Source organism: Rana temporaria, chromosome 4 (assembly GCF_905171775.1).
Source record: "Rana temporaria chromosome 4, aRanTem1.1, whole genome shotgun sequence".
Lineage (NCBI taxonomy): Eukaryota > Metazoa > Chordata > Amphibia > Anura > Ranidae > Rana > Rana temporaria.
This window is the reverse complement of record NC_053492.1, coordinates 241,203,112-241,216,009: the sequence shown is the minus strand read 5'-3', so window position 1 is coordinate 241,216,009 and position 12,898 is coordinate 241,203,112. Positions and strand designations below refer to the sequence as shown.

Below are 12,898 nucleotides of genomic sequence, written 5' to 3'. Positions count from 1 at the left end.
TTTTATATATATATTTTTTTGGGGGATATTTATTATAGCAAAAAGTAAAAAATATTATTTTTTTTCAAAATTGTCGCTCTATTTTTGTTTATAGCACAAAAACTAAAAAAATCGCAGAGGTGATCAAATACCACCAAAAGAAAGCTCTATTTGTGGGAAAAAAGGACGCCAATTTAGTTTGGGAGCCACGTCGCACGACCGCGCAATTGTCAGTTAAAGCGACGCAGTGCCGAATCGCAAAAAGTGGCACGGTCATTGACCAGCAATATGGTCCGGGGCTTAAGTGGTTAAATATACCAATGAAAGCATTGTGTTATATCTGTTTAATAAGTTAAAAAAAAAAGAAACCTGGAGATCTTGTCAGAAATCTAGTGAGCTAATAATGTCCTGCGCTCAGGGCTGCCATTAGAAATCATGGGGCCCTGTACAGCCTACCTGACAGGGTAGTGGCTGGAGCAGCCTGGGGCTGTGTGCAAGCAGCCTATGTTACTCTCTGGGGACACAGCAGTTGTTCCAACATAGCCACAGGTCCTAATTTGACAGGCGAGTGGGTGCAGGTGTACTGCCCCCAAACAAAGACAGTGTGTATTCAGGGCCACTCACCCATGCCTGCACACCTGCCAAATTAGGACCTGCAGCTCCAGTCGGCTCCAACTGCAAGAACAATACACTCATTCACACAGCCAGAGTACCTGTGTGAATGAGTACTTAGGGCTCATCCACATGTTAGGTTGGGGGCAGTAAGAACTACATAGTTGAGCTGCACTTTTAATGGCCTCCAACCTCTATGCCCTTTAGCAATGGAGCCAGTGCCTAGGAGATTACACATGCAACAGCATGCTTTACTGCACAGCTATGGCAGAAATTATAGATAAAAAAACACATCTGGTTAAGAGTCCTTAGTTTTAATTTTTGGATATTTTTTTTTTTTTAAACATGCAATAAGGCAATACAGTCGGTCCTCCTGCTCGGCAGATGCATGGGCCCTCCTTTTGAACAAATTGGGCCTGAGTCTGGTACAAGAGGGCCAACTGTCCTGCTTTATCAGCGGCCCTGTCTGTGCTCTCTGTCTGTACTGACTGTTAGTTACATTGTGCTCAGAGGACTACAGGACCATACCCATCTATGTTATGCATAATAAGAGATAAGCAAAGTTTCTTAGTACCATCTGGTTTGTTGTCCTGACACAGAAAGACAAGTATGAGAGTGTTGTTATCCCTGTCTGAAAGTGCATTGCCAGGTGAAAATAAAGGAAAAGAACTTGAAAAAAGGTACTAAAGGTACTAAATGTTGGTTTTGGGCTTAGATATGCTTCAATTCCAACAATTTATCTTACAAGTCTTATATGATTAGGTCAGGCCTTTGGCAGATTCCCTACAGTCTGTTAACATGAGATCCCCCCTGTGCTTGCAACAAGAAAGATTACAGTGCTTTGGAATATTCAGATATCATCCTAAAAACATGCAAAGGAGTTCACATCCTCTGCCTCCACAAACAGAAAATGATGGGTAGTATGCAGTATATGCCAATATGAGCTAGATAGAGGATAAAAATAAATAAATAAGTATTCTTCTCCTTAAAGGATGTAGGATGTTATATACAGTACTGGGCAAAAGTTTTAGGCAGGCGTGAAAAAATGCTGTAAATTAAGAATGCTTTCAGAAGTAGAAGTGTTAATAAAAATGAAACTATCGTTTATCAAAATGGAAAGTCAATAAACAGAAGAGAAATCCAAATCAAATCAATTTTTGGTGCGACCACCCTTTGTAAACGGCAAGTGTGAAGAAGTGATGCCATTCTGAAGGCAGAGTACGGTATAATATTCCTTTCTTATGTTCAATACAAAAAAACATAAAACTTTTATCCCATAAACATGAAATACTGCACATTACTATTTCATATACTTATCACATTCAGTCAGCAACAAAAAGCAAAATGTTTAAGAGTAACCAAGTCAACAACCATATTATGACTTTGAATTTTGTTGACATCAGGTTAAGACACCTTTGCGATCAGAGTTCTAAGGACAGGTGAATTTTCCCTGCAGTTGACTACCTTCTGACCTTCATTTTTTGACCTGATTCAAGCAGGGTTTGCATTCCTGTAGACTTGTAAGGTGATGCAAAACCCCTCTGAGGCTGGGTTCACACTTGTCCGACAAACGGTCCTACATTGGGAGCCTCATGTAGCATGACGTGTGAAAATCAATGTTTCCCTATGAGAGCTGTCTTAACTGGTCCGACACAAGTCGGTCTGACTTTGAAAGTGCTCCCTATACTACTTTTGGTCCTACATTGATCCTACTTCAGCCCATTGAATATGATTGAAGTCGGACCAAAGTAGTATCCTGTTCATGAAAGTAGGATGGATGTAGGACCAATGTAGGATAAATGTAGGACCAATGTAGCAGAGCAAAGTAGGATGAAAGTAGTGTAGTAGTGTGAACCCAGCCTGAAGCAAACAAAACCAGCTGACATAGGCTATTCAGCTGGATTTATATGTGCAAACTGTTTCAATGAAAGAAAGAAAGTTACCTCTCCAGGTGGATTGCGTTAGGATTATCAGTATGGTCTCAGAAGATCAAGGGTGCTGGCAATGCACAAGGCAACAAATGGAAAAAGAAAATATGGACAGCCGCACTCCAAAAAACCTTGATGGTTGTCTTTATTTAAAAAAGGAAAAATACACTACAAGTCACAGCACACTACATGGGAGTAAAACAGCTGTTTTACTCCCGTGTTGTGTGCTGTGACTTGTAGTGCATTTTTCCTTTTCTAAATAAAGACAACCATCAAGATTTTTTGGAGTGTGGCTGTCTGTGATACATTTGCCTATATGTCTCAGTGTAATTCTCCCTGCTTGCCCTGTGTGATTCAGTCCTGGCTAACAGGTTATTGACGTGCTAATGTCCCCTCACTATTTCTAAAGGTTAATTGATCTATTGTGTTGTGTGAAGGAGATCTGTGTTTAAGTGGCTTGTGTTAATTATTCTGATTGCTTCATTGTGGTAATTATCTCTCTATATGCGGGGTCGAGCTGTCTAGTTAATGTATTCAGTACAACTAGTACTCAGCGTCACTGATGTCATTGTCTAAAGGAAATGTGTTTTCAGACTCGGCTCCGTCGTGTCTGCCTAATCATCTGTATGGAAGCCCCAGTGTGAGGGGGGCGGAGATTTGTCATTGTAACAGTTTTGGAAATGACATATAAGCTGTGTTGTTCCAGCATTAAGCCTTGGCTCATGTATGGATGCTTCTGTGATTTCTTTTATGGGAAGAAGGGAATGCTTGACGGGGATATCATACCAATACCGTCACACTGTCCATATTTTCTTTTTCCATTTGTCAAACTGTTTCAATGCCAGAACCTCCAAACTTAAGATTAATTGGCCATATATACTCTGCTTATGTGGGTACAATGCTTTCTTACCTCCAACCAATCATAGAGGTTAATAAGTCGTCCACATTCAAGATGCAGCTTATATGCAATGCAAATATCCGGAGCTGAGCTGGTTATGACTCCTCCTTCACCTTCCAGAGACTAAACAGGAAGAAGAATTAAATGTAATTGTCAAAGATGAAAAACTGTAACCTTCTACACTGTGGTGTGTTGATAAGAAACACAAAACAAAAACACAAGTTAGTTTTGCTACCTTCAGGTAAGATGAAGGATTGTTCAGAGCTGTGTGCAGGGCGATCCGTGGCAGAGCATTAAGATGTTTACGGAGAATGTTTGCAGCACGAAAATATACAACTTCATACAAAGGCTGTGTTTCGGGGGGTGCCAAATAATCTCTGGAAACAGAAGTTAATACATCAAAATTAAACCAGTGTAGATTTGTTAATGCAAATACTATCTGCGCTGAACACTTATTTGCCAAGACATACCCAGTTTTCAAAAACAAAAAAATTGTTCCTACTTTGGTCCCAATCACCTCCTCAGAAAATCCTAGCTTGCATGTTTAAAAATCTGCTGGGTAACAAAATGAAAAGGTGGTGGAAGAGGTGTATGCCACCTGGTTCGCTGGCTGTTCTTTACACTTACGCCTTTATTCATGTCAGAAGTAAAGCTTTCATCATATAACATGCTTGTGGCTCTCCTACAAAAATAAATCATTATTAAACCCAATAAAAATAGGCTTTTTGTTTCCATCAGAAGATCCTTTAACCGCTTGCCGACCGCCCACTGCAGTTTTACTGCGGCAGGTTGGCTCGGCTGCGCAAAATCACGTAATATAACTGATGTTGCTCTGTGGCCACTAGGGGCGCGCACCCCCTGCTCGCTCACCAGTGCCGATGCGAGAGCCCGGCGGGCGCAATCACCACCAGGCACCCGTGATCGCTCGTGTCAGAGCGAGAACCGGGAGCGGTGTGTGTAAACACACAGCTCCCGGTTCTTTCAGGGGGAGAAATGACTGATTGTTGTTCATACAAAGTATGAACAGCGATCTGTCATTTCCCCTAGCCAGTCCCATCCCTTCTTCAGTTAGAACACACTTTAGGGAACATAATTAACCCCTTGATCCACCCCCTAGTGTTAACCCCTTCCCTGCCAGTGAAATTTTTACAGTAATCAATGCATTTTTATAGCACGGATCGCTGTAAAAATGCCAATGGTCCCAAAAATGTGTCAAAAGTGTCCGCTATAAGATTGCAGTACCGATTAAAAAAAAAAAAATCCCCTAGTTCTTTAGGGTTCTTTAATGTAAGAGCGACAAGGATGTGGAATTCCCTTCCACAGGCGATGGTCTAAGCGGGGGGCATTGATAGTTTAAAAAAACTATTAGTTAAGCACCTGAATGACCACAACATACAGGGATATACAAAGTAATACTGACATATAATCACACACATAGGTTGGACTTGATGGACTTGTGTCTTTTTCAACCTCACCTACTATACAACTATGTAACTATATGCACCCTACAGCAAAAGCCATGGTCCACAGAGAGCTTCCACAGCATCAGAGGAATCTCATTGTTAAAAAGGTCACAGTCAGGAGAAGGGTACAAAATAATTTCCAAGGAATTAGATATACCATGGATCACAGTGAAGACAGTCATCATCAAGTGGAGAAAATATGGAACAACAGCGACATTAACAAGAACTGGGCATCCCTCCAAAATTGATAAAAAAACAAGAAGAAAACTAGTCTATGGGGTAGAGTGGCAAGACTGAAGCTTTTAAAACATCTAAGCCCAGCAAAATTTTGCGAAAACACATCTAAAATTTCCCAAAAGCATGTGGGAAAATGTGTTATGGTCTGATGAAACCAAGGTTGAACTTTTTGGCCATGATTCCAAAAGATATGTTTGGCGCAAAAACAACACTGCACATCACCAAAAGAACACCATACACACAGTGAAGCATGGGACAAGGGCCTTAGTCAAGGTAGAGGGAATTATGAACAGTTCCAAATACCAGTCAATATTTGCACAAAACCTTCAGGCTTCTGTTAGAAAGCGGAACATGAAAAGGAACTTCAGCTTTCAGCATGACAACGACCCAAAGCATACATCCAAGTAGGTTAGAGAACCATAGTAAACAAACAGCATCATAAGGGCCAAGGATCACACCAGACAAGTCAGGGATAAAGTTGTGGAGAAGTTAAAAGCAGGGTTAGGTCTATAAAAAAAATGTGCCAAGCTTTGAACATCTCACAGAGTATTGTTCATTCAATCCATCATCCGAAAATGTAAAGAGTGGATCAACTGCAAACCTACCAAGACATGGCCGTTCACCTAAACTGAAAGGCCGGGCCATGGTAACTATGGAGGAGCTGCAGAGATCCACAGCTCAGGTGGGAGAATCTGTCCACAGGACAACTATTAGTTGTGCACTCCACAAATCTGGCCATTATGACAGTTTGCAAGAAGCCACGTGGGGAACACAGCAAACATGTGGAAGAAGGTGCTCTGGTCAGATGAGACCAAAAGTTTACTTTTGGCCTAAAGGCAAAACGTTATGTGTGGTCAGAAATCTAACTGTGCACATCACCCTAAACACACCACCCCCACCGTGAAACATGGTGGTAGCAGCATCATGTTGTGGGGATGCTTTTCTTTAGCAGGGACAGGGAAACTGGTCAGAATTGATGGGAAGATGGATGGAGCCAAATACATGGTAATCTTAGAAAGAAACTTGTCTGCTAAAGACTTGAGACTGGGCTGGAGGTTCACCTTCCAGCAGGACAATGACCAAAAACATACAGCCAGAGCTACAATGGAATGGGTTAGATCAAAGCATATCCATGTGTTAGATTGGCTCAGTCAAAGTCCAGACATAAATCCAATTGAGAATCTGTGGCAAGACTTGGAAATTGCTGTTCACAGATGCTCTCCATCCAAATTGACGGAGCTTGAGATATTTTGCAAAGAAGAATGGGCAAAAATGTCACTCTCTAGATGTGCAAAACTGGTAGAGACATCCCCAAAAATACTTGCAGCTGTATTTGAAGCAAAAGGTGGTTCTACAAAAGTATTGACTCAGGGGGGCCAAATACAAATGCACCCCACACTTTTCACATATTTATTTGTAAAAAAAAAATCCTTCCTACAATTATGCATCACTTTATGTCTATCACATAAAATCCACTTACGTTTTTGGTTGTAAAATGACAAGGGGTATGAATACTTTTTCAGAGCACGGTACTTAGACTAATGATTAGAAACCTGTATCCTTGCAAAATACGGTCCTGCAACCGATAGCTATACGTTTGGCTCATGGATGGGTCTTGCATCCATCAACCTAAATGGACAAGCTTGATGAGCGGTGCTGCCTGTCAAACTCTGCAAGCAGAGTTAAAAATGTTGCGGCCACAAAGAAACACGGCTGTAGCATGCATACAGCCCTGTCAGGCTGCAAAGGAAGAATTTAGGTGGGTGGTTAGGGGGCAGTAAACAGCAGGTCAACTGTCTGCCAAAGATTCATCTTAAAGGGGTTGTAAAGTCACAAGGTTTTTCACCTTAATGCATTCTATGCATTAAGGTGAAAAACCTTCTGTGCTGCAGCTGCCCCCCAGAGCCTCACCCTTTTCTTACCTGAACCAGTTCTTTCCAGCGACGAGCACGAGCCCAGCGGCTCCAGCCACTGTCTCTGTCCTCATTGGATAGATTAATAGCAGCAGGAGCCATTGGCTCCCACTGCTGTCAATCTAATCCAGTGACAAGAGAGCAGGGGCGAGTCCTGCTGTGTGCGTCAACTCGTAATCGCGCCTGCACGGGTGCCCCTATGGAAAGAGACTCCCCCCGTGGGGGCATACGATGAAGTGGGAGGAGCCAGGAGTGCTGCCGAGGCATCCCAGAAAAGGAGGATCAGGGCTGCTCTGTGCAAAACCCTTGCACAGAGCAGGCAAGTATAACATGTGTGTTATTTAACAAACAAAAAACCTTTACAATCACTTTAAGGCTGGTATACACATGTCGAAAATCACTTAGAATCGTCCAGTTCAACAGAAACCAGCCGACATTCAGCCAGTGTGTACAGCAGCCTGTCCCCTTCTGTCGTACAAGCATGCTGGAAACCCAGCATCTGATCAGCTCTGGCAGCAAATGACTACAAGCGCTGATCAGTGTGTTCTGTCAGGGGGTAGTACTCCTTTCAGAACACAATAGCTTGGCAGGGGAGATAGCTACATTAAAATCAATTAGTACAGCGACCAACCCCACTGAGTTGAATGAAAAAAACAAAAAAAAAAAACAAACATCCCAATATCCCAAGGCTTTAGCCCTGTAATAAAAACAGGGTGCAACAGATGGCAGAGAATAATTTCTTAGACATGAAAATAACTAAGAAATGAATAAGTCATTACAAGCAAGCTCTGACACACACCTTACAAGACTATTCAGAAAGTCAGTGACTTCGAGTCGCAAGGATTCAAACCTGCTTGGTTTCTTTGTTCTCCTTGTTTCCTTCATTTCTAACAAAGTCTAGAAAAGAACAAAAGTGATAAACATCAAATAGAGCATGTCTAAATAAACCTCCGACATCAGTACCCAATCAAACATTCTTCTGACCTACTGGCGAACTCATGTTTAAATCTACATGGCTATAAATGATCACACTATTGAGATGCATATGTGAATGAGAACGTCCCTTGTAAGTTCTCATAGAAACAACTCCTAAGGACACATAAATATCAGTACTACACTGCTTTCCCATTCTTAAGTCATCTGTAGAAAGACAGGAGGAGACATATTTTTTGCAGTTGCATACCTAAACACTGTTGGGCTTACTCAGAAGTGTTTGATGGAAGGCCTACAGAAATTTCTACTGAAATTATTTACTTAAGATTACTTCAGCACATTTTTATCTGCTCACAGTTTAACCAACTTTTACGTTTAGCCTCTTTAACCACCTGCTAATATTACATTAACTGCTAGTGGGCGGGACAGCAACATACTTCTTGGTTTAGAACAGTGTTTCTCAACCTGGGTCGGGACCCCCTCGGGGGTCGAATTACAATTTGCCAGGGGTCACCAAACCCTGGGCTGTTCCTGAAACGCGCACCACTCGCCCAGCCTTTTCACTCAGCCTATTCGCAGCTGCCCAGTTCACGGCATGGATGGGGGCAGAGACTAGGGGTCAGCTGACTGGTGAGGAATGTAAAGTTGGAGGGGCTGGAGGAGACCCTATTTCCTTATTTTAGCATAGGGGTCACTGCTGTGAGACACCACAAAGCCAGAGACACAGTGAGTAACATTGCCTGTGATTATATTTGCCATTAAAAGTCCTCACTACAGTTCTCAGATCAGCAGATTTGATCAAGAACACCTAAATGGGATGATCAGAACTCTCCCAGCACGGCTACTCTTCCCATTCCCTCCACCCCCTCAACAAGGAGTAAGAGAAAGAATAAAAATAGAGAATACATGGAAGGGAGAGGAACAAAGAAAAAGGGAGAGAAAGAACAAGAAAGATGGCTAGAGAGAGAGAGATGGGGGAAAAAAAACAAGAAATTAGGATAGAGAGAGATAAAAGGGAATAAAGGAGGAGAAAGAGAAAGAGTGGTACATCCTAAAATGTGGAGTGGGAGGGGCTAAATGTCCGTGGGTTAGGGGTGCAAATGACTTGCCTTGCCTTGGGTGCTGACTACCCACGCTACGAAAAATGTTACTGTTAGGGGTCCCTACAACTTGGGAAATTTTATCAAGGGGTCACAGCACTAGGAAGGTTGAGAACCACTGGTTTAGAGACAAGCACGCACTTCCTGCTGACCTGTGCTATGACTGGACACAGCACAAGTTTGTCAGTGGGTTACAGCTAATCATTTAGGCTGTATACCTGCTGATCAGCTGTGGCCAATCACAGCACAGATCTGTGAGCTTGTAAACACTGTCTCTGGCTGTATTTCTTCCTGTTGTTTTGAAATGAAAGCAAGGGGAGAATCCCAGCCAGATCAGTGAGTAAAAGCAACACACATACACTTGCATGCACGTGTTTGCCCTCCTGATCAACCCAGTCACCCAGTCATTGCCATTAGTACAATGTCAGTATTATCACTGATCACTATATCAGTGTCACTCCCAGCCAGTGTCAGTTAGCACCCGATTGCCCACAACACTATCACAATCACACTATAATGTTGCTGATCATCACCATTTACTAGGATAGTGCTTGTACGGATCAGTATCTTGGTCATAATAGGAACTACAAAGGTAAAGAAGATATTGCGCAAATAGAGTATAGGTAGCTGCTGGCACTACAATTGACAAATTGTAAAGTGAACAGTGTACAAAACCAGTGCCGTAACAAAAAATATATGAATGCATACACATTAAAATTAACCAGTGAACATACAAAAGTGACTTACTGTAGGTGTAAAAATCAAATGAATTAACACTTCAAGGACTGAGTCCAAAGTGTCCGAAAATAAAGGCATAAATAATGTGGGTCAACATGACACACCACCCAAGAAATTGTGAGTCCAAAAGGATGATGACAAGTGAATATCAATGTAAAAGGATGATAAATCCGTGACTTTCAAATCATTCAGTGATCCACCACCAAAATTAGGGCAAGCATGCTAACCAGAATATTTGGACCCATGTACCATAGGTACTGTACTGAGTCAACAGAGCTGATGTGATTTCCAATCGCTCATGGGAAGATACAGTATACTATAACTATATATCCTGTGTTGAGTTCTCCAGGCCTTCCAACATGGAACCAATGTGGGCAATCACAGCCTTCACAGGTCAGCCTCCCATCTCATGGTTGTATTTAGGTAGAGATGCACCCCTGGCCCATCAGGGTTGTCAGTCTTCTGGCACAAGACTCTGCGACCTATGCGGGGTACATCGGCATCTCCTCCTCTGTGCTGGGCAGAGAAGAGGTTGGTGTAGTGGTTTGGCAGCATCTTTTTTCCTGCAGCATGTGGTTATTTCCAGTCATCACACTGAGAATTTCAATCCTCTTAGAAGAGTGGAGTTGGGACTTTTATGAATTACTCGCTTAATTCATCCACTAACATTGTTTGTTCACATTATATACTATGTATATCAATTATGATGCATTGTTTTATTTGTCTTAAAGGGGCAGTGCACTTAAAAATGGTAGTGCATACAAGGAATGCCACACCTTCGGAGTTAAATTAGGGAGAGAAATGCCTCCAAAGGGTTCTAACAGCAGTTTCTAAAGTGCAGTGTGAACCAAATTCAGATCTCACAGAGTCACAGGGAAATGAACAGTGGGAGCTATATGGGCGACTACCTGCATGAATGTCTTTATTTAAGGAGTGAGGAGTACTGAAACAAGATAGAAAGGGCAGAAACCTGACTTTTATTAGTGCCAACAGCCAAACATTACCCCAGACCCTGCTTCCCTGGAAGAAGAGTTTAATTTAATTTAATTTTTGCGCTGCACTTTCTTTTGTTTAATTTGTGTTACTAGAATTTTGAGTTATTCTAATAGTGTTCAGCTTGCATTGGGGGGTTTTGTTTATTTATTCACATTTATTTCTGCACTGATTACACCCTTTTGCTTTTGCATGGACTCATAAAACCCAAACAACTAGTCGGATGGCCAGAGGTGACAAAAGTCATTGTAGATGGACAGTGGGAATGGACCATCAAGAAATAATGGAGGAGAGTCTGATAAGTCACAGGTTTCTCTTCCCCTTTCACAGATTGCGTTACAGGCAGTGGGAGCCATGAAATAATGTTTCTCAATGGAGGAAGGCACACTTGCTCATTGGGAACTTTTTCACAGCAGCACAAAAGAACTGAAGTTTTTACCGCTCAGGAAGAGGATAAGGACTTTCCTGCACAGATTTGCAGTTATCTGCCCAATGTAGGACATACTTAATGTTTGATAAGTTAGCCCACTAAAGCTAGAGAGAATGTTTTTTCTTCCATTTTACGTCTAAACATCAGCTTTAATAACATTTAGAAAACTCAAACTTTTAAAGTTAATAATTTTTAACAAAATTTAAATAAATCAGTATAATGCAAGTACAGACTATATGACAACTACAGTTTGAAGGCTGACCTTTTGAAGGTTATAAAGGTCTATCTTCTTCTGCAGGCCCTTTTGTGCTGCACTCTCTTCATCGTCCACATTTTCCAAATGTTCTCCTAAAATTAAAGGAGATATTTAACCAGTTTTTAAAAATATTTATTTATTACAAGTACTTGTATATTGTTGTCAATTTAGAAATGGGCTTTTACACATATATATTAAACATATACATCAGTCCCTTCCCTCGCTTTGCTTACAATCTAAGGTTGCTAACTCACATTCATACATATACTAGGGCCAGGTTAGACAGGAGCCGATTAACCTACCAGAATGTCTTTGCCGTGTAGGAGGAAACCCCAGATTACCTAGAAGAAACCCACGCAGGCATAGGGAGAACATGCAAACTACAGGCAGGTTAGCGCCATGGTTGGGATTCCAACCAACGATCCTAGTGTTACTAGGAGGAAGTGCTAACTACTTAAACCACTGTGCAGCCCAATACTCTCCCTCTAGTAATAGCATACCTATTCAGTACTGAGGTACTTCCTTAATTCCTTGTGTGCCTCTAAAGTATGTCCAGTTATAGTCTGGACAACATGTGTGCAACCAATTTTTGTACCTTTGTTAAGAGCGGCCCAGGTCTGAGAACAACAAGGAAGGCATCTGATTGACATACTATTTTCACTCAAAATCTTCCAAGCCAGGAGCCATAAATGATTTCCCAAGCACATTTGCAAATCACAAAGTGCTTAAAGAATGCAGACCATGCATACATTTAGATAGTCATTTCTCATTCCATCATGCTTTTAGCAACATCTAAAAGCAGAAGTCAGCAATTGATTGAACGTGATTTACCTGTCGATTGCAGCCAAGTGTTCTTTTTTTAGAAAGTGCCATATCTTGCTGACCCTCTGTCAGAAGTACTTTTTCTCCCCATATGCAAAGTGGCACAGAGAAACTTATATGTGACATTACATACAAGCTGGGATAGATGCAAGAGGTGGACTGGCATGGACCAACATGGCAGAACAGGTAGCTGTGTCTCACTACTGCTTCCCTGCGCCACTCTGCATGTGAAGGGCAGAACATAATGATGGTACTGGGGGAAAACCATGTACAGGGAAATCCTGGCAGCTGGACACAGTGAACATGTCAGGGTGCACATGGCTTTACTCTTGACTCGTACACATAAGTCGTTATTGTCTGAACTCTGCATTACTTACTATGGACCTCTATACTCTGTATTATTTATTCCTGACCCCTTCACTCTTTGTTACCGACTACTGAACTCTGTACTCTACATTAACTTTGACCCCTTTGCTCTATGTTGCTAACCTTATCACCCCTTCACTCTGTGTTTCCTACTCCTGACCCCTGCACTCTGCGTTCGATACTACGGACCTCTGAATAACTTCTGACCCCTGTACAGTCTTAACCAAAAT

At 41.8% G+C, this 12,898-nt stretch overlaps 1 protein-coding gene across 1 annotated transcript in view; it reads right to left on the bottom strand.

Moving 5' to 3' along the window:
- ORC3 (origin recognition complex subunit 3) overlaps nucleotides 1-12,898 on the bottom strand; it is a 147,101-nt gene that overhangs the window by 19,911 nt on the left and 114,292 nt on the right. Inside the window, exons 16-19 of the mRNA XM_040350080.1 lie at nucleotides 11,487-11,572; nucleotides 7,830-7,927; nucleotides 3,653-3,794; nucleotides 3,430-3,540 (exon numbers count right to left, since the gene is read on the bottom strand). Coding sequence (XP_040206014.1) covers nucleotides 3,430-3,540; nucleotides 3,653-3,794; nucleotides 7,830-7,927; nucleotides 11,487-11,572 — 437 coding nt within the window. The remainder of the gene's footprint in view (nucleotides 1-3,429; nucleotides 3,541-3,652; nucleotides 3,795-7,829; nucleotides 7,928-11,486; nucleotides 11,573-12,898) is intronic.